This window comes from Perissodus microlepis, chromosome 15 (assembly GCF_051167445.1).
Source record: "Perissodus microlepis isolate ML-2025 ecotype Zambia chromosome 15, ASM5116744v1, whole genome shotgun sequence".
Taxonomy (NCBI): Eukaryota; Metazoa; Chordata; class Actinopteri; order Cichliformes; family Cichlidae; genus Perissodus; species Perissodus microlepis.
The window spans coordinates 31,369,304-31,395,194 of record NC_140475.1 but is presented as its reverse complement, the minus strand read 5'-3'; the positions used below and the strand labels follow the sequence as shown (position 1 = coordinate 31,395,194).

Here is a 25,891-nt window from a genome sequence, read left to right as displayed (position 1 = left end):
AAAATTGGTTATAGTTGATAAAGGATGTAAATCGTCCAGCAGGAGAAGGTATTTGCAGACAGCCTAGTGGATTAAGCTCGGGGCGAAAATGTCCCGAGTCTTCTCTGACGCATATGCTTCCGAGTTTCTTTTTGTCCGTCTGTCTGTTGTAGCAACTGAGTAGCTGCTCCAACTGGAAGACGTGGTCGTGGATACAGTGTTTTTTCAATGGTTAGTCGATTGAAATTTGTGCGTTTCGAAGTTTTGTCGCAGAGGCTAAATTCACCAAGAAAGTGAAAGTGAATGAATGACGGTGGTTTCTTTGAGCTAGAGGAGACTGAGTTACTGAACAGCACTCTCCAGGCTCCTGATGCTCATTACCGTAACAAACTAGCAGCTAGCTACTCTGCGATCAAACAGGTGCACCGCTTTAGAGTCTAGCATGTTACCTTTATTAGTATTCATTATATGCACTTTATGTGCATATAAAAAAAAATCTGTGACATAGTGTCTTTTACTGCATGTAGTAACCATGAGTCTTTTGGCGTTTTCACTATTTTTCTCATTTATTATTTTTACCTATTTAATGTAATTTAATTTAATTTTACGTCCAGACCTTTGTGCTGCTGTAACAGGTTTGTGGGATTAATATTAGTTTATGCCTATTAAGCCTGGACAGCGTAATGAATTTCACGTGGCTGGCTAAGTCTCAGTAATATGGAGTAACTTTTGCTATAGTTCTGATTCTGAATTTTAAATTAAATTTAGAAGTAAATCGTCTGCTTTAGAAATTACAACATGAACGTTTCCCCGAATTTTAACACGTGTAATAAATTTTAAAAAAGAAAAACGAAATGACTCCCAAGTACTCATTCACAGAATTTTAATAGAAACAAAATGGTCTGAACACCACTGATAAAAATGCAGTCAGCGTTACATTCAGATATCTCACTGGCAAATAAAAATGAAACTTATAAATGTATAAAGACGACCTTTTCTGTCGACTTTATACCGTTGTTTCCGGTCATACATATGCTCATAGAAAATCATGAACTTGACTGCTTTTTAAAGTATATTTTTTATAATGGTTTATGTCTGTGGCAGCCTGAAAGCTGATTTCCTGCTGAGCACATCAGACTAGGAAATATGAATGCAGGTAAGTATTTCTGTTTATACTTTTTAATATTTTTCCCAATTAATTGTTTGCTGAGTTTTTTGTAGAGCAGTGAACAATGAACAGTACTGATATGCATACATGTGATAAAATAGCTGTGATAGCTTTTGTATTGGAGACAATGTTGTTAGCATGGCGACTGGAGACAATAACACTGCCACAACTCCAGAGGGAGGTGAAAGAATAAGATCATTAACTGCGGGGGTGTGATTCTCAGGGCACTTGTTACTGTGTAGGTGTGAGACCTGGCTGTCTACTCTGCCCACTCTAACAACACCAGTCCACTGAGAGAACATGCTGCACATTTCTGTCTCTATGAAAGGAGCTGATGGTACATGACAAGGACTGATGCCAATTTGAAAACTCGAGTGGAAACTGTTTTAATATGTATTCATTTTATAACATTTTATGAATGTAAACAGGAGGTGGCCACTTTTGGCCATGAATAAGCTGAGTGGGAGTTTTATCTTCTTTTGCTTTATGTGCACAAAAATAATAATATATGTTGTTGTTAATCGAGGACATGTCTTAAACATGTCTATTAACAATATAAGAAATCCAGTAGCACTGCAAATATAAGAAATGGTCATTTTTGAGGTTGTCTTCCAACAAGGGCATTGTACAAACAAACTGGTGTTTTACGGGTTTATATTTATGAAAAGAGCTGATGTTAGTTAAAAAGTTTATGCAGTAAGAATAGCAAAAGAAAACCATGCAAATAAAAAAAAAAATTACAGACTTAATTTGTTGGTGGCCACTTCTGGACATGAGCAAGCTGAATGGATGAGTGATTTTGAAAAAACCAGAACTGATTGCCCAAGTTATTATCCGGGCATTGCTGAACTGTTTGGGGTCCAAAGACACAACAAATAAGTGCTTGGAGCCTGCTACCAATGTTCCTGGTGTTGCTGTTTAGATATGCAGGTCGAGCTGGAGTTGGTCGAGGCCGAGCTGGACACGGTGGAACTGCAGCTCGCAGAGATCCTGCAGAAAAAGGCTGAGCTCACTTCTCGGAAGAATGCCCTGCTGCAGCAGCTGGAGGAGGCCTGTGACACTGCACAGCCTTTGTCTTCTTCTGCCTCAAAGGCATCAGAAGCCAAGCCAGCGATGAGCAAGCAGGAAATGCAACGATATGATGGCACAGGTACTCGACAGACAGACTAGACAACTAGTTGTAGAAATATGCCACGTCTGTGCACTGTGTTGACCTGCAGTAACATCATGCTTTATAGATTTTCCATGGTCCAGCAACGTGGAGCAGCACCTGAAGGCCACATTCCATCTCTCTAACTTCAGACCTTTGCAGCTGAAAGCCATCAACCTGACCATGTCAGGCAAGGACCTGTTCCTGGTCATGCCCACAGGAAGAGGGAAGAGTCTCTGCTATCAGCTTCCTGCAATCTGTTCTAATGGTACAGTGAGACACACATGCAGAGTTTTGGAACAAAACATCTGTCCTTCCAGTTTTATGCTCTTCTTCTTAGGACTTATTTCTTTTACTTTTATCATTTATCAGGTTTTACACTGGTCATCACTCCACTTGTATCCCTGATGGAGGACCAGTTGATGTACCTGAAGACTATTGACGTGTCAGCAGTCATGCTCAATGCATCCAGTAGCAGGGTAAGAATTTCCTGCCATGTAGAAAAAGATTATTTGAGGATTATGTGTGTGTGCGGAAAGAAAAGAATTGCCTTTTGTAATCCACATTTTGGATACAAGTTGTAACTATGTGTTTGTTTTACTGAAAGGGTGCAGATTTTTGGAAAGGAAAAAAAATCTGCTAGCCAACTGTGTTATGTGTTGTGATTCCAAAGATATAGAGTGGAAAAAAACTAGAGGTCGTACCCACTCTCCCTCCAGGTAGCCTTCTTTTGTGACAGCCTGTGCCATAGCTTTTGACAGATGTACACATCTGTCAAAAATTCACACATACACATGTGTTGATAGTTTAATAGTATGTCTCATGAAAGTGAACTTGCAAATGTGTGTGTGAATGCACAGACTAGCACAACAGAGTTTTAGGGAGAAAATAAAACTACACGTACAGGTACTATCTTCTATTCAATTCAGTAACATTTGATTTGTACAGCCACAATCACAACAATAGTTGCCTCAAGGTGCTGTAATCTTGTTTTCACTGGTTTACAAAACTAATGTGAGAGATCATCCAAAATCATTAATTCTGCATATTCCATGACTTCTGTTCATATCTGATGAGTAAACTGACTTTCTTGACAAATCCTTTTAATTTTTTAACCATGTCTTCATTTTGCTTTAAGCAACAATGAAATAACCATGGGAACTGCACTCACTGTTCACCAGTCTGTCCAAGAATCGTTTAGTAACATTACACACACTTCTGCTGTGGACAAGAAATGAAAACTGAGATGGCTTTAGGGCATCTAAACAACATGGATGGATCATCTATAATGATCCACAACAACTGCAGAGCTTTATGTTTCTGGCACTAAAAATCAGGTTGTTTTTTGTTCCCATCATTCGCAGGAGCATGCTAAGACGGTCATGGCTGGAATGACAGATCCAAAGGCCCCCTTCAAGCTGGTGTACGTGACTCCAGAGAAAATTGCTAAGAGCAAGCTCCTAATGTCTCGTCTGGAGAAAGCCTACAAAGCAAACCTCCTGAGTCGTATTGCTGTTGATGAGGTGCACTGTTGCAGCCAATGGGGTCATGACTTCAGACCAGGTGAGTATTCTGACCTCAGATCATATGACACCCCCCCCCCCGTCGCTATGATGTGCTACATACTGGTTCATCTGTGTGCTTGTCGTTCAGATTATAAGCTGCTAGGCATCCTGAAGAGGCAGTTCCCCAAAGTGCCCCTCCTTGGCCTCACAGCCACAGCAACCAGTAGTGTCCTGAAAGACTGCGAGAAGATCCTGTGTGTGCCACAGGCAATCACGCTCACTGCTTCTTTCAATCGAACTAATCTCTACTATGAAGTAAGCACTGTCACTGCACTCAAAAATCCACTTAGCCAGTCAAATGTTTTAATATAAAAAGATGTGTTTAGAAATATACATTTTTACCCTAGCAACAGGCAGTACTGTTGTCTGATTGGCTGGTAAGTTGCTAAGCTGCAACAGCTATGAACTCTGTGAAGAAATCGTTCATTTCTGTATATTAGATTGAAATTAGAATCCCCCACCTTTATACCTTAATACGTCTTTAACTCAGTGTATATCAGTATGTTCCAAACATTCAGTGTAGTCCATCATAAGATAATCAGAAACTGTTTTTCTTACCTGTTGGCTAATGCCGACGGCATCCCTTGAAGGAGTGGTGGCCATCTTCAACCAAAATGCTCATATTTAACTTGTAGCAAACGTGACACACCAGCTGTCAATCAATAGTATACATCCCGCCCATCCCTTCTTGATCAGTGCCCATAACATAGAATCAGGGTCAAAAGTCTGAAAGTTTAAAAAAATGACCTGGGGAAAAAAAAAAATTTAAAACCAAAACCAACTGATTTTTTTTTTTATTTTTAAATTAAAATAATCATTAGAAATTACATTGACTTTATTTAAATGGGTGACAAAGGAAACTGAAGACATTTCTGTCTATTATGCTGTCAAAGACATGTCAAGACAAACCAATGGGTGACAGCCAATATAGTATTTCTGAGTTATTCACTTTCTGCTATAATGAAACATTTCTACCCTGAAATGTTTATTTATGATTTTTTCCTAAAAATCTACATAAAAAATATTCTGGAAATAAAATCCAGTTTTGTTGTCACTTTACAGAACAGGATTTGTGAGATGTCCAAAAAGCAATTTGATCTCATACAGACTGACATGCCAAGAGGTTTATGATATATCAAATGAATAGTTATTACAAACATGAAAATACATCAGTTTAAAATAAACAATTGATTAATAACAGTCAATACACTGTCATTGTCACACGCTTGACAGGACAGACACCAGCATCACCGGGCAGGGATGTCACAGTAGACTTACATGAATCTCGATATCCAGTTTGAAACCAACACAAAATGATTATCCCTCATACTCAAACATAAACTGATTTATGGTGGTAGCAGGACATATGCTAAACCGTTGGGAAAATATGCTGAATAGACCACTATTGTTACTCCAAGGTATAACGTCAGTATGTACATTACATTAGCCACTGAAAAACACTTTAGTCCAAAGGTGTCAAACTCCAGACCTCGAGGGCCGGTGTCCTGCAGGTTTTAGTTGTGTCCTTGATCCAACACAGCTGATTTAAATGGCTAAATTACCTCCTCAACATGTCTTGAAGTTCTGGCACTGGAGTTCAACACCCCTGCTTTAGTCTGTGGACCATTGCTGATTTTAAAAGGCCAGTAAAATAAATAAAAAAAATGCAGGATAATATAAGAAAAACAATACTTTAGATGTGGTTGGATGTTGAAAGTCTCTGAACCAATCTGTCAGTCTCTTTCTTCCCTGTGAATTTGGGACAAAATAGTGTGCTGCTTATTCACAGTCAGATCACACAGTTACTGTGTGGTGTGCTTGACATCATCTGTCTTTGAACCTACCTTAATAGAATAAAACTAAATAAGTTTTGTATCAGGTGGAAGGCAAACTCTCTGAATAATGATAGAAAGATAAAAATAAATGTGCTTATGAAGTCAGCTCTTTATCTTTTCTCAGAGTTAATAACTGTCACCTCCACTGTATAATCATTAAATAGAGCAGAGGTTCTTAACCTTTTTTTTACTGCGGGTCCCATTTCAGATATTAACACTGTATTGAATAATTTGATGTTACTTTTGGTTTGATTTAATAACTAAATCAAATCGACTTCATTTTAACGGTTAAAACCTTGTCAAATAAACATGATGATGACATGATACAATGTAATAATCACAAATACATTTATTTATTATGTGTATTTGAACCTGCACATAAAAGAAAATGCCAAACAGCAAGGAAGGATTTCTGCTCTGAGCATTCAAAGAGCCTTATACAACTTGCTTTCTCACACATCAAATGTGTGAGCTGAGTATAGTTACATTAGTTATGTCTGCTAAATTGGGCTAACACTAATGTGACCAACTCTGTCAGATAACTCCAACGCTTAACACAATTTCAGTCAAAATGTAGAGCTAGTATTTTTTAACATGGGACTCTATTGGTATTTTACTGGCTTTTAAAACCAGCCTGAAGTGCCTGTAGTTTTTGGCTCCGTTTTTCAGCCCCTTGACTATGACTTTGGACTGTAGAAGTGCCCTTTATAGAAGTTAAGTTATACGAATTCTCAACAAGAAATGGTTTGGATCATGCATTAATCTAACAACTCTTACAGACAGAAGATACTCTATGAATACACAAAGTTCGAAAAGGCTGTAGAGGAATTCTCTAGAAAAGGGGTGGTGAACTCCAGGCCTCGAGGGCCGGTGTCCTGCAGGTTTTAGATATCGCCCTATTTCAACACACCTCAATCAAATGATTAGTTCATTACCAGGCCTCTGGAGAACTTCAAGACATGTTGAGGAGGTAATTTAGCCATTTAATTCAGATCAGCTGTGTTAGATCAAGGACACATCTAAAACCTGCAGGAAACTGACCCTCGAGGCCTGGATTTCGACACCTGTGCTCTAGAAGTTAAGAGTTAGGGTTCATAAACTTCTTTTTACTATGCTCCCCATCTTCATACACACTTAACACGTGTTTCATTTCCTTCTCAGGTTCGTATAAAGGATTCTGTCAGTGAAGCATCAGTAAATGACATAGCAGCTCTGATCAAGAGTAAATACAAGGACCAATCAGGTACTATGACAAACAAGACTGCTGCATATATAAAACATTACTAATGCCATTTTTCCACTAGTGCCGACTCAATTTGATTCTCTTCTGTTTTGGTGATTTTCCATTAAAATTGAGTACATGCATGGGTTGTTATAGCAACGCGGTTGTCATTTGTATACTACACAAACAAAACAGTGAAGGACGCTGAGGCGATGGTATACCTTCTGCTCAGCCTACGGCTTACTGTTAAACTTGCGGACCATGGTATTGGTTTTTGTGTAGCCATTTCCCTCAATGCTGGGTTTCAAAAATAGTGGTTTTGATTTTTGAGAAGGAGTGACACCACTGACTGGCCAATTGGCGTCATCCAGTTTGTTCCATTTTCTGATTGTCTCAGATTGCTTGGAAGCCTGACCGAATAGGTACTAAAAAAGTACCTGGTTACCACTTATTACCACCTAATGGAAAACCCTTAAAATTGAGTTGATTTGAGCCAATCCGAGCTGAGTGGGCACTAGTGGAAAATGGCTAAAAACGGTTAATATCCTCAATTCTGCAAAGTATTTTTAGTCATGCTAGAATAGACAATTATAATGTGAATATTTCTATACGTAATAATCATATATGAATATTTTCTGCTTTGTTCATACATGCCACAGGAATTGTGTATGTATTCTCTCAGAAGGATGCAGAGTTGGTGTCAGCAGAACTCCAGAAAAGAGACATCGTGGCATATCCTTACCATGCAAACATGGACTCTGAGGACAAGTCCCGGGTTCACCGCAAATGGACCTCCAACAAAATTCAGGTCAGTAAAGAAACATATGCACAGCTGCATTTCTGCTGAGATTTTCTATAAGAATTGGGTCAAGATTTTCTCCTCATGGTTAATATTGCCTGGAGTGATTCCACAAAAAATTATTTTTTAATATATTTTTTTATTTAATTGCAATAAATGGTTCAGCACATAGTTTTAATAATATCTAAAAGCTAATTTTTGGATTTAAAATATTCTTCTAAAATCGGTTTTAGTGGATTTCTGGACTTCTGTAGTGTTGTAGATGGCAGCAGCTTAAACTACAGTCAGTGCTCCCCAAAATAAATAATTAAGTCATAGCTTAAAATGTAGATTTAAATAGCATAAAAGGGGATAATAGGAAGGTAAAGGGAGAAATCAACATGGCAAAGTCAGAAAATGAACTATAAATTACAAAGGAGCTCAAGGGGGATGTGAGCATAGCTTATTTCCTGGAATATGAAACTAAGGAGGTGGTTTGCATGGAAAAAATGGAGATCAAGTAGAGTGGAAGGAGTGTTCTTTAAACAGCACTTTGGGATTTAGATTGCACTTAAAAGAAACGCATATAATGCAATCAGAATGACACTCAAGGAAAAATGAGTTCATCATCAGACACTATCCAGGAAAACTCAGGGTGTTTTATGACTCCAGCTCCGTGATCTACAGCAGCGCATCCGAAGCCACAAACAACCTGGAAAAATGGGGATTACAAAGTCCAGAGCCAGTTCCCTCTTAGCAGTCACTTTTAAATGGAGATCCTATCATTGTAGGTGGTAAACAGCTGGAAGTAATCCATGCGATGATCTGCTTGAAACACGTTGAAACTGAGAGGAGTTCATCATAATAACCAATGTACAGAAGAGGATTAGGGCCACTGGGGGAAAAAAAAAGCGGGCACGTCTTTTTTTTCTCATATATATATATATATATATATATATATATATATATATAATTGACACCAATTTCCTAAACAATTAATGAGTTTAATAGCCTGATATCAGCCTTTATCCAGGTCAAGATAACATGTAGGCTTAGGTCACAAACTCTAGAGCTAATGAAAGAGGAGGGAGGCATAACTCTGGCTTGCTTAGAAAATTATTAAAAGATAGCTCATTACTCTTCTGAATACAGTAGGACTAAAATCTTTATAAGAAATATTTATTTACACTCTATAAGTAGATGTCAGTACCTCTAAAGGTCTGGGACATGCCAGAGAACGAGCAGTAATAAATCTGCAGGTCTCTTCCAAATCTTCTGGGATTGTCCAAAGCTGTCCTACTGTACAGAGGTGGTAGCAAACTTAATTTAACAATTTGTCCACAATTGGCCTTTGATTTCACTTTAACTTATCTACTTAACCTTCCATCTGGACTTAATTAAAAAAGATTGTAAATATTATATAAATAATGTGATCTGAACTAAAAATCATATCAATTTTGTTCAAAATCAGCACTGAAGTTCCCCCATACATAGAGAGGGGCAATGCCTCTGATTGAAAAAGATATTCCATTCCATGCTTGTAAACAGCTCACTGAATAATGCATCTGTAAAACACATGAGTTGTGATTTTTTTTTTCGTTTTTGTGTGTTTAGGTTGTGGTAGCCACTGTGGCATTTGGCATGGGCATTGACAAGCCTGACGTCAGGTTTGTCATCCACCACACCATCAGCAAGTCCATTGAGAACTACTACCAAGAGAGTGGACGGGCAGGTAAACGGCCTATAATTTCTATTGGTAGCATAAGCAATACCGTTCTAGCATTACTCATGGTTATTATTCCGATGTTAAGTGTTTCCGTTGTGTCTCCAGGTCGAGATGACTCTCCGGCTGACTGCATTGTCTATTTCGGCTTCGCTGATATCTTCAGGATCAGCACCATGGTGGTGATGGAGAATGTTGGTCAGCAGAAATTGCTACAGATGGTAGATTACTGCCAGAATGTTAACAGGTAGCACAGGATGTCAGTGCGGGCTGCTCAATTTGCACAGTCTTAAATGTAATATATATTCTTAAATGTAATATCTGCTTTGTGAAGGTGTCGGCGCTCTCTCATGGCAGTTCACTTTGATGAAGTGTGGGATGATGAAGGATGCAACCAGATGTGTGACACTTGCAGTCAAGCAAAAGGTGTGGGTGGTGATGAAATTTATTGCTTTATGTGTCAGCCATATAGATCATATGCCCTAAATCCATCACCTCACTTTTAACACCCCCCTCCAGATTACCCCACTGTGGACATTACCCAACATGCCAGGCAAGTGGTGCAGATTGTGGAGCTTGCAGCCTCCATGGATGAGAAACTGACCCCACTGAAACTGGTGGATGCATGGATGGGGAAAGGCCCTGCAAAGCACAGGAAGATGATTCAGACCACCACGCTGTCTCGGCGACAGGCTGAAGTTGTGATTGTTCACCTGCTCCTGCAGGGATACCTCAGGTGATTCATGCTTCGTTTCTTTCTGTGGATTTAGCTTAATTCGATTTTATTTATTAAGTATCAATTCACTACAGTTTTTTCAAGATGACTTTGTTTATTGTTCTGTTTTTGTTCATTAATTGACCAGTGTGTGCATGTCTGTGTGTCAGCCTGTCTGTAGAGACGATAGCTGGAAAAGTTTTGAATGAATTCTGATAAAACCTTGGATGGGGTTTAGAGAAGGCTTGGGTTAACGATCCATTAAAATTTGGCTTCCTCTGATTGTATTGGCAACATTACACAGGAAATGATACTGGTATATAAGGATTCTAAATATCGCATTACAGTTAGATCCAAACATGTCACATTTGATCTCTGACATCACTTTTACATTTCACATGTGCACTTCTTTAAAGTTAACCCCCAAATGCATTATTGTTACTGCACTGCAAACTTCTTAAAATACATTTAAAAAGAACAAAGACAACAAAATGAAAATATAATGTACCCCTAAAAGTAAATACTGAGGAGAAGAGAGTGAGCTGCCTGGGCAGAGGTTGATGCTCTTGGAGTGCTTCTTGGTCTAAAAGAGATCATCTTTGTGTGACACATCTCTCTTTTCTGACACGTCAGAAAAAGATGTTGATTTCATGCAAAGAAATGCAAAGAAAACCCACTGGTGTCAATGAAGTGCCTCCAAACTGCTAACCAAGTTTGGATACCATTTTCTTCCTCTACACTAGGTTAGCCTTCAAGCTAGCAACCGGTGCACTGTTGCCACCGTGGGGCCTAGGAAATGCAGCATAAATTAAATTGAACTCAAAACATCAGGCCCTTTTCAGAATATCCATTCTAGCTTTTCTAATTAGGATCAAACCTGTCATAATGTAAAGAACAAAAATGCATTGAGAAGTTCCCCTCAAATCACACAGCCTCTGCAAATACATTGTGTTGGAAATCAGACCATATTTAGTAGAGAGGAGTAGCTGAAGTTAAAGGCCAGACATGCTTTTCACTTTTACTTTCTTTGAATAAAGCTTTAAACTCACCTTAGCTTGACCTGACTGACTGTGGCAAACCATCAGGCTGTGTAAGTCTCCAGTTCATGGGATTAAAGATAAAGCTCTGATCCTGTGACCATTAAGTCTGTCTGACACAGAGTTATTCCCAATGTGTTGACCTCAGAGAGGATTTCAGCTTCACACCTTACACCACCTACTTCTACATGAAGCTGGGCCGCAAAGCTTCTCTGCTGAAGAACCCGACACACACACTGAGCGTGAAGATGAGAGATGCAGGGGCCGGAGCTGCTTTGGTAAGTTTGAAGAAAAAAACATATATTCTTCTGTTACCATCATTTAGGAGAGTTTTTTAGTATAACACCTAACCCTAACTACAAAGTAAGTTACAAATCACATCTGTTTTCATGTCACAGTTGGGTGTAGTTAGGCCTGAATTTTAAAACACTCACTTTAGTTAGTACATCACACTGTCTTTGTTTGCAACAGGTTTGAACAAACATTTTCAATTTGTAAGATATTACAGCTACAATCAGACTGAGTGCCAGCACAAACAGATCAGAGTGAGCAGACTGCACTGTACTGTTTGGAATATTTTTTTATCAGTAACTAATCCAAAAGAGCCTAATAAACCATTTATGTTCTATTTAAAAGTTCTAAGTGAATAAAAATGTCATAAGGACACTCTAGTCAAAATAAACAGTTTTAGATCCCTGTCTTCCCTCTCTCACCCTAACCTATTGCAGCAGATGCCCCCGCCCCTCCCTGAGCCTGGTTCTGCTGGATGTTTCTTCCTTTTAAAAGGGAGTTTTTCCTTCCCACTGTCACCAAAGTGCTCGCTCATAGGGGGTCATATGATTGTTGGGTTTTTCTCTGTATGTATTATTGGCACGATCTGATATCGTCGTGTTGGTGTTGTTCCCACATCATCATAATAAATGTTGTTCCAGGTTCAACATTGCAAGTGACCAATCACATTGTTGTGACCTCATACTTTTGCGACTTCAGAAAAAAACGCCGTTAAAAAAAAAAAGTACTTAACTTGCGGAAAAACGCCTCTGTCTGCCGATCCAGCAATTTGAATTCTTTGCATTTCAGGATACTGCTCTTTAATAATCGATAAGCATTATACATATTGTCCTTGCAACATTGGAATAAATGATTGAATCGCTTGGCTGCAAAGGTATGATGTCACAACAATGTGATTGGTCACTTGCAATGTTGAACCCGGAACAACATTTATTGTGATGATGTGTGAACAACACCGACACGACGATATCAGATCATCCGTATTATTGTAGGGTCTACCTTACAATATAAAGTGCGCTGTTGTTGTGATTTGGCGCTGTATAAATAAAACTGAATTGAATTGGAAATAAAGCTATTTAATATAAATGGGTTATAAAAGGATTACACAGGTAAATGGTATGGGTACAGGGTACACAGAAAAATGCACGACTTTCATTACTTCTGTTTGGGACTTGTAAACCTCTGCATGTCTTATTTATGCCACATATAAATAGTCCTAGAAATTGGTTGCAGTAAAAATGTTCAGCTGCTTCTCTTCCTGGAGTTTCCAAGCACTATCGAAAAAATAAATAAATTAGCAAAAAACTTTATAATTGCTTCAGAAAAGATAATTTCAGTTTTTTATGAATAAACTAAGTAAAACTACTTGTCAATGTACTCTTCAATTCAACAGCTACACTCACAGAACTAGCCAACTAAAATATGCTCTCCTCTGCACAGTCCTCTTTGCTTTACAGTGCTTTACACACCCGAACATTAAAGCTAACAAGTGGATTTTCCCGTTTAACGGGAGGAGGGATCTGTGTTTATATAAACAATGACTGGTGGACAAATCACACTGATATAGCAAGCTACAACTCCTCAGACTTGAAATACTTAATACTTGAATGCAGAGGATCTTTTCTAACCTTTTTGGAAATGGGGTTGTAAATTAGATCTTTACAGCAGTACCGTTCTGAGATCTCACGGTTTCCTGTTTTGGCACTGAATGAGATTCTGTCCTGGATTGTTGCATGTCCTCCCCTTCTAGTGTTGACTCATACATTCCACATCGGTGTGAGCCTATTCGGATAAAGCACTTTTGTTAATGACCTGCAGGTAAAAGTCTCCAGTGGCAAGGGCAAATCCAAAGAGGGAAAGAGATCAGTTCAGAGCTGTGGAGATGCCACTGTGTCCAAGAAAATCAAGACACATCTCCCATAGCCCTCTCTCACCTGCCCAGAAGACAAGTTTACAAAGTACAGTTCATCATTCCCTACTCTGTTCACAGTTGCTTGTGTATGCATGGTGCTATGAACACTGTTACTTGTTACCGCATTTTTAAAATCCTGATTTTCAGCCTGTTGCTTTGACTTCCATGGTGATGAAAACTTTTGAGAAGCTTGTAAAACATGAGCTTTTGCATGCTACTCAGGATAAATTACACCCCCTCACCCCCTATAGAACAGGTAATAGGTAGGGTAGAGGATGCTGTGTGCACCTTGCTCTATATGGTTTTGAAGCACATGGATGGTGTAGCAAACTTTTATTGCCTGCTTTTTGTATTCAGCCCCATATTTTAGCAAGACATCTCACCCGTACATTTAATGTTGATTCTGGACTGATTTCTTGGCTTATTGACTTTTTAACAGATAGACCTCAGAAAGTGAGAGTCAACAATATTTTATCAGATGTGCTTTTATCTTCCACTGTTTCCCCCCAAGCGTGTGTCCTTTCTCCACTTTGGTTCTTTATACAAATGAGTGTCAGAGCCTCTACCAGGACGGACATATAATCAAGTTTGCAAACGACTCCGTTATCGTCTCTCTGCTCCACGATACAGATTGTGACCGTGGCCCAGTTGTAGATGACTTTGTAAGCGTGGTGTGGACAGTCTTTTCTTGACATTAATGTGTTTAAAATAAAGGAAATGGTTGTTGATTTTTGTAAACAAAAAATGTCATCCCTGCCCCCTGTTTGTATTCATGGGCAAGAAATTGAGGGGGTAGAGAAATATAAATATCTGGGCACCATACTTAATTAAAAGTTTAAATTTGATGTGAATACAGGCACCATATGTGCAAAGACTCACCAGCGTATGTATTTGTATCGGAAACTAAGTGGTTTTAATGTGGATAATATTTTTTATGAAAATGTTCTTGTTTTATTGAGTCTGTTTTCGTTTTCTTTAATCTGCTGGTTTGGGTCTCTTAGCCTGAAAAATAAGAAAAGGCTGGAGCTCATTTTTAAATTGTGTAGCAAAGTGGAAGCTAAATGATCTTGCCCTCATGCATAAAGGGAGGGCGACCCTGAAGTCACAAAGGATTCAGGGTGCTATGACACCCTCTGTTTTTTTTAGAGTATCAGCTGTTGCCTTCAGGGAGGAGGTATTCCTTGCCTCGTTGCAGAACAAACAGATTTAAATTCTCATTCGTCCCTACCACTATTCATTTTTGAAATTCTGTTATGTAATTTTGGGTGGATGTGTTATTTATGCAGCTGGCTACAAAGCAAATTGCCCCTTGGGCATAACAAAGGTTATCTTGATTATATTTTCTCGCCCACGCCTGTTGGGCTTAGCGTAAAATCTTAAATATTCAGATTTTACACTAAGAAGCATGTTTCACCAAGCTCTCACTAACATTTCATCAAACTAACACATCCCATTTAACCTGGTTACTTGTAGGTTAAATATTCTGTTGCTGTATACACTTTATAAACATGATACTTTAAAAGTTTCTCTATTTTGACACATTTGCCTCTTTGTGTGTACATCCAGTGGCTTATTCCAGAATGAAGATTTCACTAACATTGAATTTCATGTTTACAGGACACCTCAGCTGTTAAAGTGAATGAAGAGGATGTCAATATGACCTTAGACTCCACTGTTGTGGAGGACAGCTGTCCCCCACAACCTAAACAGATAATATTTAAAGAAAAGAGGAACGTATCGAGAAGACAAGACCTGAAGCCAGTCAGCCAGACAAACAAGCAGATGGCGAGACCAGACAGATATGGAAAGGCAGAGGAAAAGAAGAATACACCTATCATATTTCAACATATAATTGAGGTGGATGTTGAAATGAACAGAGTACATCATGTAGGAATCAGTGATTGTCAGAAAACACCGTCACATTCAGATAAACCTTGTTCCAGTTGCAAATCCAGCACCCCTCAGAGAATGCGAAGGAAAGCTTGTGCTCACACAGCAGCAGCCACAGGGCATGTTCCCTGTCCATCCACCCATATCACTGTGCCTAGCTCTCCTTCCCAGACCTCCATCATCTCTGACACAGCAGCTGAGGAGCTCTGCGACCTCAGGAATTATTATGGCGAACAGCTGAGGAGAATAAACTACATTTCCCACGAGTACTTGGGGCAGCCCACACATCCAGGAGTGCTGGCCTGTATCAGGGAGCCTTTGAAGAGCCTCCGCCTGCCCCGTGGACTGATCATTGCCCAGACAGCTCGAACCCTTTGGACACGCATCAGTGGCAGGAGAAAGCTGGTCCGCTGCTGACTTTTGTTACTGTTTAAATATAAAAATAAAATGAACTTTGTTTGGATGTCTTGTATATTTTTATATTTATTTTTATATAGATAGAAGAGAGAGAAATTACCTACTTCGTGTCAAACCAATGTTTTATGGCCCCCGTGTCGAATGATTTATGCCTCAGGAAATTGTAACAGAAGTAATAAAAGTTAATTTTCTATTTTCATAAATATCATGAAATTATGATATTACATAACTCGGTAATAATCAATCATATGCCCAAAAATTATGATTATGAAAATGTAGACGAGGATGATGAGTAGGATGTTTGAGATCGTTGGAGTTTGCCACTTTATGCCAAAAAGTTTAAGACAAAGACAAAATTAAGACAAAAAATGCCACCTTTTTAGACAACTGATTTGTGTGTGTTACTCTATGGACAGATGAAAGCAAGATTATTCTTATTGGGTTTAAAGGTAGCAGAGAGTTTGTGAGGCGACCCCCAAACACTGAACACAAGCCACAGTACACTGTGACGACTGTGAAAGATGGAGGTGCAAGCATAATAGATTGGGGATGTTTCTCATACTTTGGAGTGGGGCCCATTTATTGCATAACAGGCACCATGGACCAGTTTCAGTACCTAAAAATACTGGAAGAGGTCATGTTGCCTTATGTTTAGAGATGGCACGATACCACTTTTTACCGATACCGATATCATAAATTTGGATATCTGCCGATACCGATATAAATCCGATATAGCATATTTTATAATTAATAAATGTTTTTTTTAAATATCTTGCTGCATTTTGTATAAGTTCATACTCAAGTTTAAAAAACAAAACAAAACTAAAGCTATTCTGTTATACCTATATGCAAAAAATACACCGCACCCAAAATATTTCATAGATCAGCAATACTGATCAATCTAATAAACTTAAACCTACACCATCCTCCCTATTCTGGTATTTTAAAGAGTACTTAGTGGAAATATAAAGCAACCTAACTAATAGGGTTGCCAACTCAGAGCAAAAAAATAAATAAAAATAGGGAACTACCCCCCACCCTCTGCCTCATAATGCTTAATTGACATAATCAACTTTAATTTAATGCACATGTAAAAGAAAATGCACAGAAATCAATAATTTTTCTACAATAATTAAATAGATTCAACATCTTTCTTCAATAGAATTGCAGACTGCACAGACGGTATCTTCCCAAAGGAAAAAGTACTGTAGCTTAGTAAGTTATAAATTTGACTTAATAGTTCATATATACAATAATGGATTTCTATACATTTTACATCAGATGAAAACTTTGGCTGTAAGATTCAGATAATTATTTATTTAAAGCTAGACATGACAATAAGAAAGAAAAGTATGTCTTTGTGCCCCCCTTTCCCTGTTAATGCCCTACCTGGCCCCCTGGCAAAACTTTGCTAGACCCGCCCCTGCACAGTTACCAGCTGTCAGCTACGTAGAAAAGGATCCTGGTGTAGAAAGTAATATTAAATAAATTCTAACAACAGCTTATCAAGCTTAAACGTGCTGCTGTTGTTTATCCACTGATTTCCTCTTTCTGGCGCAAAGTGGGCGATAAACTAACAAGAGAGACGGACTCGCGACGGAAAAGCCGATCAGCTGATCATTGATCGGTTTCATGATTGAAGTAGCAGCAGGAGAGGGAGAGAATGAGAGGCAGTCGCTCCCAGCATTTGCTGGGAATGCTTTACAAACATTCAGAGATGAACTTACACACTTGCTTTACTTCTCTGGGATAACTTTCTCGTAGATTAAATGCCGGTTTGGAAGCACGTAGCGAGGCTCCAAATGCTCAACCAGACCACCAACAGGTCTTGCACGCCACAGACGCTCTATCACGAGATGCATACTCCTCCGACGTGCTAAGGTTATGAACTGGGTTGCTATATCGCAAGTTTTGTGAGGTGCTTTTGTGATATTGAATTGATCGATTACATTTTTTTATTTCTCTCTGATATCCGATCCAGTAATTTAGGTCAGTATCAGACCAATACCGATAAGTAATATCGGATCGGTCCATCTCTACTTATGTTGAGGAAGAAATGCCCTTAAAATGGGTGTTTCAGCAGGACAATGACCCCAAACACACCAGCAAGCGGGCAACATCCTGGCTGCAGACCAAAAAGACTGATGTTGCTACGTGGCCAGCCCCTTCTCCGGACCTCAATCTAATTGAGAATTTGTGGAATGACCTCTAAAATTCTGTTTTGCATTTCTGTTTGCAGGTGTTAAATGTTAGTTGACTACATGCCACACAGATGCAAAGCAGTGACCAGAAATAATGGTTATACAACTAAATATTCAGTGCTTAAAGGAAAAGCAAAATCCTCATTTTATTTTCAGTTTATACTGTAAATATTCCAGTTTGTAAATGAAAATGCAGACACTGCTATTTTTTTTAACAACCCATTGTTTTTCTTCATTTTCAGTTAAAAAAAGAAGAAGAGAAGAACAGACAAAATTGTTCATGTTTTCATTTGGGATTGAATGTGCACGGCTCCCAGTTCCTTTGTATATATGGAAATAAATGCTGTTGGAATGCTATGGAATGCTAAATGCTATGGAAATAACGTGGAACTTTTCCTCTGTTGTTTTAAATACATTGCTATTATTTTGCACATAACTATACATGCTATATGGTCCAGTGGTTCTGGACATACAACATGCCACTCACACAAGTAGGGTCTTGAATGGGAGGTCATGGACTGCGTAGGTTACAGTGTGTAAGGCTATTCATGTGGCTTTTCTTGTTCCTCATGACCCTCCTCCCTCCTTAATAACTGGTAATAGTGACAGAGGGAATAGTGACAGATGTGCCAAGTATAGTATGAAGGAGGGGGTTGATGGATGTGTTGCAGGTTGATATGGAACTTGAAAGGCTTAGGGTTGAAGTGGGATTGCAGAGGGAGGAAGTAAAAGTGGAAGAGTTAAAGCTGGGATTGATAAAGGAGGGAAAGGCAGATGAGCCATTAATTACTGAGAAGAGAACTCAGTGTAATTGTTATTACACAGGGGTGCCACCTGGGATTTGGGGTCCTGTCTGGGGAAAAAAAATCACTTTGGGCCCCACCACCTTGACACCATGCACACCCTAAAAAGATAACACTGTGCAGAGATGGATCAATATTTTGCTTAGATAAATTTATCTATTTTTTTGTACAAGATTGATGAAATATGTATAATATGTATATTATGTATACTATATTTAGTAATATTTTTAATGATAACCTTATTTAATTTTCCACTCTTGGTACCTGACACCAAATAAATATATGTTAACTTTTTTTGAATGGAACTGAATTTCATATTCTCATCTATAAAATATTTACCGCTTAAACACATATAATTGCTAATACTTTATATTCTAAATAAAACTTAAACCCTTTTAATCCTTTTGAATATACATTTTCAGTGTATAGCCAACTAAAATATGTCTCTGTCCTGAGACCTAGTAGAACTCAAACAGGTTTTAATCTAGTTTAGCCCACTGAAAGCTCTCACCACCTGAAAGCCCCCCTGAAAGCTTGTGTTGATCTTGAGCTCGTGGTGGTATCAGGTCGTGCAGATACTTTTAGTGACATGACACATCACTAGAGTCCGAGACAGCAATCATGTAATTCATAACCATTTTGTTTCCCAGTTTCCAGATAAGGGTATCAAATAAAGATTGTTAGTCATTTCTACTGTGCAATGTTTTTATTTAAAAACAAAACAAAGCAAACAAAAACATCTACGTTATGCTTAGTTAAAATCACATCATTTCATACTCAAATCTGAACAAACCACCCAAACCCAGTGCCTTTGTGCATACAGGAATTTATAAAACTATATCATGTTTGGTTTTTTTCGTTTCCTTTTTTTCTAAATATTTGCAAATGTACCCTACGTACAGCACAGATGTCCTCTTAGGACAATAAGTCCTTAAGGCTGGTGGGTATAAACTATGGCCAGACATTGTGGAGCGTGAGTCAGTATTAACCCCAAGCAGCAGCTACATTAATAAACAACACAGACGAGCGTGTGCAATCAGTTGTCACCTTGAGGCAACTGCATTTGTGCTTTGGTTCTGTATGAATAAAACTGAACTGAACAGAAGTTGCCCTACTACGGGAATGTGATTTAAGTAGTGGTAGCAAGGGTAAATCTGATGTGATTTGTTTATTGGAGGATTAGGTGAGCACACAGTACTCTCTGAAACCTGGATTAAATTTCAAAGTGGGTCACACAGGAAGATTGCATCTTATACAGTATTCTTGGGAGCTATGCTTATGTTTTCTTTTTTTTTCTTTTTTTTTTAAATAAACCTGCTTTTTAGGCTTCTCAGGTAACGATGAATTAACAAATCCTGAGACTGAATGTTATGGTTAGACTGATTATCCATAGCTATAAATTAGGCATCAGTATAATGTGTGAAAGAAAGACTTTAAAGTTTATCTTTCACACAATTTGAAAAAAAAAAAATGCTGCAAAAGCATTACATTCTAAATAATTTTCCAAAGATCAAGGAATAAGCGGCATCAGTTTGGAAACTGACTGTAAGGGTGCTTGCCTTTTTCATTAAAAACATTTTTGTGTGTTATTGCAAAAAAAAAAAAAAAAAAGGAAAAGAAAAAGAAAAATAAGAAAGAAAGAAAAGAAAAGTTGATAAGTATTGATAAAAAAAAAAAAAAAATACAGAAATGATAATTAAAAAAATAAATCCGTTTTGACCCCCCCCCCCCCCCCCCCCAAAAAAAACAAAACAAAAAAAAACAAAAACAAAAACAAAAACAAAAAACAGTCATGCAATTGAGCTCAAACAAAGCAGTGTTAGAGTCTGGAAAGAATATAAATGTTAATGTCTATGTTTTGATATGATCAGCCTTGCAATGGGATCAGTGATGCATTGTGTATCAGTAATTTATTCAAGCTCTGTATTCAAGTACAGTTCTCAGATACTTGTACTTTTTTCTCCCTGCTACTTCATTCTTTCATGTCACATTTTATTAAAAATATTGATTCCAACATTGTTTTCATTACAATCACCTGAAAATTGATATCACCTATTCAATTCAATTCAATTCAATTCAATTTTATTTATATAGCGCCAAATCACAACAAAAGTCGCCTCAAGGCGCTTCATAGATACAGAGAAAAACCCAACAATCATATGACCCCCTATGAGCAAGCACTTTGGCGACAGTGGGAAGGAAAAACTCCCTTTTAACAGGAAGAAACCTCCGGCAGAACCAGGCTCAGGGAGGGGCGGCCATCTGCTGTGACCGGTTGGGGTGAGAGAAGGAAGACAGGATAAAGACATGCTGTGGAAGAGAGACAGAGGTTAATAACAGATATGATTCAATGCAGAGAGGTCTATTAATACATAGTGAGTGAGAAAGGTGACTGGAAAGGAAAAACTCCTATGTACTGCTACTTCACAGAACTTCTTCCAAGACAAGATGAAAACACTGAGAAGTTAACAGTGTATTAGAAAGAATTGCCACTCTCTACAGACTGGTAAAGCAAAACTAAGTAAATCCATTCACAAACAGACAACGCTCATTATCATAATGATAAGTTGAACAAAAGAAGACAAAATGAACAAACTACAGCAAAATGTAGTAGATGTATCTCCCTATCCTAGATAGGTTCAAATTAAGTATGACCAATTTTTCAAGTTCTGAGGTAACAGTATATAAGATAAGATAACCTAATTTGTTAAAAAAAAAAAAATTGAGGGGAGAGCGCGAACGCAGTCCTCCACTACCACAAATTATGCAGTTGAGATTCCCGCATTTGGGGAATTCACAGGGGTCAGCACAACCGCAGTGCAATGGCTGAGCCTCGCCCTGGGTGAACCACCTTCGTGATCATGGTATCTCCCCTGCCAGGTAAGTATAAATATATATAAATAAATATATATAAAAGTATATGTTTACCTTACTATTTCTGGCTCACATTTTCAGGTTTCAAGGAACAGAAACTGAAATGTGTTATAAACAGTGTACATACAATTCTCCGACATAATATACAGTGGTGGAAATAATGATTTCATTACCTGCTGTATTTATAGGTTCACTCGCTTACAAACAAATAAACAGTCTCTAATTTTTATGGAAGTTTTATTTTAATGGAGAGAGAATATCAACCAAAATTCCACAAATTACAACAAATCGATCAATTAAAGATATTCCTGATGTCAACTATGTATGAAGTACACCTGTCTACAAAATCAGGTTCCTTCAATTTCCATTCTAACCGCTCCACCAAAGAGCTGTCAAAGGGCACCATGAACAGGACTATAGACTTGCAAAATGCTAGAACAGGCTACAAGACCATCAACAAGACGTTTGGTGAGAAGGTGACAACTGTTGATGCCATTATTGAGGAATAGAAAAATATAAAATGACTGTCAGCTGCACTCAGTCTTGCTCTCTATGCAAAGTCTTGGCTCGTGGGTTGAGGGTGATCATGAGAAAGTGTTTGTAGGAGCCATTTTTTGTGTTGGTACATTATGTATGCCATTAGGGGTTACCTTTTTTGTTTTATGATATGGTGTGTTGATGGGAATGTATTTAGGGTAGACACACGTAATTAGCGGCAGGTGTGTTGTTGTTCAGAATGAGCAAACAGTTTATGATAAATGGTGTTGGATAAAGAGAACTGTTGACAACAAACGCAACTGATGGAAGTGGAATACAGATCTAAACAAACAAGATAAGTACGGCTGGAGTTACTGGACTGTGATAAGTTTCATTCATAACAGTGGCATCGCGTCACCCCAGCCAACGAACACCTCAGTGGCTTCAAGCGTGGGCTCATCCTCTACAGTGGTGGATCAGCCCCAAACTACACAGGAGAAGCTTGTTGAATATCTGAAGGCAGTTGGAACCACAGTTACCAAGAACACAACTGGTAACACACTGTGCTATAATGGTTTGAAATTTTGCTGTGCTCACAAGGTGCCCCTGCTCAAACATGCAGACGTGTAGGCCCATTTTAAGTTTGTAAGACACCATTTAAAGGATTTAGAGAAGGCTTGGGAGAATGTGCTGTGGTCAGAATAAAACCAAAATCGAATTTTTTTTGGCTTCAACTCAACCCACCATCTTTGAAGAAGAAAATTGAATTACGCAAACTACCATGATCCCTCCCACTCTTAACCGCATTGGATGACTCTGGGTTCAGTATCTTACCCAAGGGTACTTTGGCATATAGACTGGAGTAACAAGGGATCGAACCACATTGCTTGCAACTAGTACCTCTTGTGCCACAGCCACCCTTGTTTAGAGAGTTTCTGTAAAGGGGAGTGGCCAAAATCCTGAGATATGTGCAAACCTAGTCACCAACTACAAGCAACATCTTAACACTGTGCTTGCCAACAAGGGTTTTTCCACCAATTAATGAGTCATGTTTTGCTTGAAAATCAAATACTTATTTTACTCAATGACGTGCACATCAGCTGATAAAATTGAACTACCATACATTTTAGAGCCTGTTGTAAATGAGCAAACTTACAATTTTTTCTATAAATGAAGATTTTCCTTAATGTGTGAATCATGCAAAAGTACCCTAGTGGAGTACCAGAATAAAAATGTACAAACACCAACTTGAACTAGGTTTGCTATTTTACATACCTTTGCTTTATGCTAAGCTAATCTGTCAAACTGTATATCTGTCAGAAATGTATACAGCACGTAAAATAACTATTGAACAAGTCATGAGTTTACTAAGTAAATATATTTCTGAAAGTGCTATTGACATACAATTTTCACCAGATGCTGGTAATAACACATTTCAATCCACACAAGGTAGACAATAATAAGATAGACCCTATTATTGTAGGGTCTACCTTACAATATAAAGCGCCTTGAGGCGACTGTTGTTGTGATTTGGCGCTATATAAATAAAATTGAATTGAATTGAGCTAAAGAAATCAAACCACAGATGTCATAAATTATGTGTAAAATGAAAAATGACACAGGGAAAAAGTATTGAACATGGTTACTGAAATGTATTTATAAAAGCTGTTGGTGGTGATGACAGCTTCAAGGCGCCTCCTGTATGGAGAAACAGGAGGTGAAAAGTTGCATGTATTGCTCAGGTGAGTTTCTTTCATACAAACAGTCTTCAAATCGTGAAGGTTCTGTGGGCCCTTTCTGTGAACTCTGAGCTTTAGTTCTCGCCATAGGATTTCAGTTGGATTCAGGTCAGGTTATTGACTGGACCATTCTAGCAGCTTTGATCCCAAACACACAGTCAAGGAAACTCAGCTGGTTTCAGAAAAAGAAAATATTGTCTTCCTGAGATATCCAGCTTCCATTCATTCTTCCTTCAGTTATGTGAAGCGTGCCAATGCCGTATGATAAAAAACATCCCCACGCCGTGATGTTCCCACGTCCAAACTGGGGGGTATATGCATTGCCTGTTGATCTCAAAACATGATGTGTATTATGGCATCCAAAAAGTTCAATTTTGGTCTCATTTGTCCAGACTATATTTCCCCAGTATTTCACAGACTTGTCTAAATCTTGTTCAGCAAATTCTAAACACACTTCAACATGCTTTTTCTTCAGCAAAAGAGTGCGTGGATAAAGACTGTGGCGGTGAAGTCCGTTGCTTATCATTTCTTTGAAACAATTCTACATCTTTCTGCTGCTCTCCACAAACGGTCCTTGAATCTTTGACAACTCGTCTGATAATTTCTTTCACTCCTCTGTCTGAAATCTTGAAGGGAACACCTGGTAGTGGCTGCTTTATGGTGAAATTATATTCTTTCCATTTTGGGATTATGGCCCCAACAGTGCTCCTGGGAACCTTCAGTAGTTTAGAAATTCTTTTGTAACCAATGCAACAATAAGGTTGCAAAGATCTCAAGATCGTTTTAGCCGTCATGAGATGTTTATTGCGCGACTCCTTGGTAATAAGACACCTTTTTATAAGGCCTTCAGTTGGGACTGAACCCGCTGATATTAATTTGCAATAGGTGGCAGGATTGCTTTCTAATAACTGATAGATTTCAGCTGGTGTCATCACTTTGCATGGTTTTCTTGCACCTCCCATTGTTCATGTGTTCAATACTTTTCCCATGTGTCATTTCTCATGATTATACATAATTTATGGACACATATTATTGGATTTCTTTGCATGTAAGGATTGGATGGGTTGTTACAGGCATCTGGTGAGAATTTCATGTCAGTAGCACCTTAGAGACATATTTACTTAAAAAATTGGTGAAGTGTTCAATAATTTACTCACTGTATCTTTGTAGGAACTATCTGCTTAAAATACAGTAGTGTTGTGACGGATGAATTCACACACATCATAGCACAATCAGTCTACTGTTAACTTCTAGTTACCTACATGATTAATGTCAATCATTGCTCTGAAATTAATTAAAAACAAAAAATCTATCTTGTCACAATATGCAAAAAACAATGTTCACTTAAGGCGGTTCAAGTTGATTACATCACCGGTAAAGCTTTCTATGTTTTAAAGTTCTTTCTAAGAAAAATACATATAGGAAGATATTATATTCCATGTCTTGCAGCATTCACCAACCAGTTTCTGTGTAAGCCCTGTTTCCTGCATCTTGCCTGCAATGCCACATGGATCCAATACTGGTGCAAATAAATAATAAAACATTAAACAAATAAAACGTGGTGAATTTAAAAATCCTATAAATAGATAGTCCTATTGTAAAGTGTCCTTGGGTGACTTGGAAGGCGCTCATAAATAACATTTATTATTATTATTATTATTATTAATCAAAATACTTTGTTCAGCAACGGTAATGAATTGTACTTTAAATAGTACTTTAAAAGTTCACTTAGTGCTTCAGTATCCAACTGCTTTGGACAAATTCAGATACATGACTCAGTCAAATCCAATGACTACAGAGGCAATAGCAGCCAAATTATATTCTCTTAATCTTTTTAGTCATGACAGTTGAGAGGTTCAGGTTGAAGTGTGTTATTCCAGGAAGCCTGGACAGGGGCTGGTTGCAGAGAGACAGGCTAGATTTAACTGTCCAAAAGTACTTTTGTTGTGCAAAATCTGCAGGTTAAACTTCCATCTAAATGAAGAGCAACTCCAACAAATCACAAGAAAATGAATGCCTGTTTCTTTCCACAAATTATATTTAAATATTGGGACCTAGCTGCTCACTGATTCACTGGTCAGTAATACTAAACCATTGCAGAAAATGTGCTTATAT

The 25,891-nt window shown here is 38.2% G+C and overlaps 1 protein-coding gene and 1 non-coding gene across 4 annotated transcripts; one reads left to right on the top strand and one right to left on the bottom strand.

Annotated features, from left to right (window-relative positions):
* Nucleotides 1-108: 108 nt before the first annotated feature.
* recql (RecQ helicase-like) lies at nt 109-15,728 on the top strand. 3 transcript variants are annotated; one of them, XM_084953642.1, is made up of 16 exons: nt 109-210; nt 1,084-1,135; nt 2,070-2,297; nt 2,386-2,565; nt 2,670-2,776; nt 3,662-3,860; nt 3,951-4,117; nt 6,859-6,940; nt 7,579-7,727; nt 9,312-9,429; nt 9,529-9,667; nt 9,755-9,846; nt 9,940-10,156; nt 11,321-11,450; nt 13,282-13,421; nt 14,993-15,107. In XM_084953642.1, the coding sequence occupies exons 2-15, from the start codon at nt 1,126-1,128 to the stop codon at nt 13,384-13,386; spliced, it is 1,923 nt and encodes a 640-aa protein (XP_084809768.1). In that variant the 5' UTR covers nt 109-210; nt 1,084-1,125; the 3' UTR covers nt 13,387-13,421; nt 14,993-15,107. The 3 variants fall into 3 exon arrangements, with proteins under 3 accessions (XP_084809768.1, XP_084809766.1, XP_084809767.1); XM_084953640.1 differs by lacking the exon at nt 13,282-13,421 and having other exon boundaries at nt 14,993-15,728; XM_084953641.1 differs by lacking the exons at nt 1,084-1,135; nt 13,282-13,421 and having other exon boundaries at nt 112-210; nt 14,993-15,728.
* A 5,682-nt stretch (nt 15,729-21,410) lies between these two features.
* On the bottom strand, nt 21,411-21,574 carry LOC146372428 (U1 spliceosomal RNA). Its single transcript, XR_014802853.1, has one exon. It is a non-coding gene; the product is annotated as a U1 spliceosomal RNA (small nuclear RNA).
* Between the last annotated feature and the right edge of the window lie 4,317 nt (nt 21,575-25,891).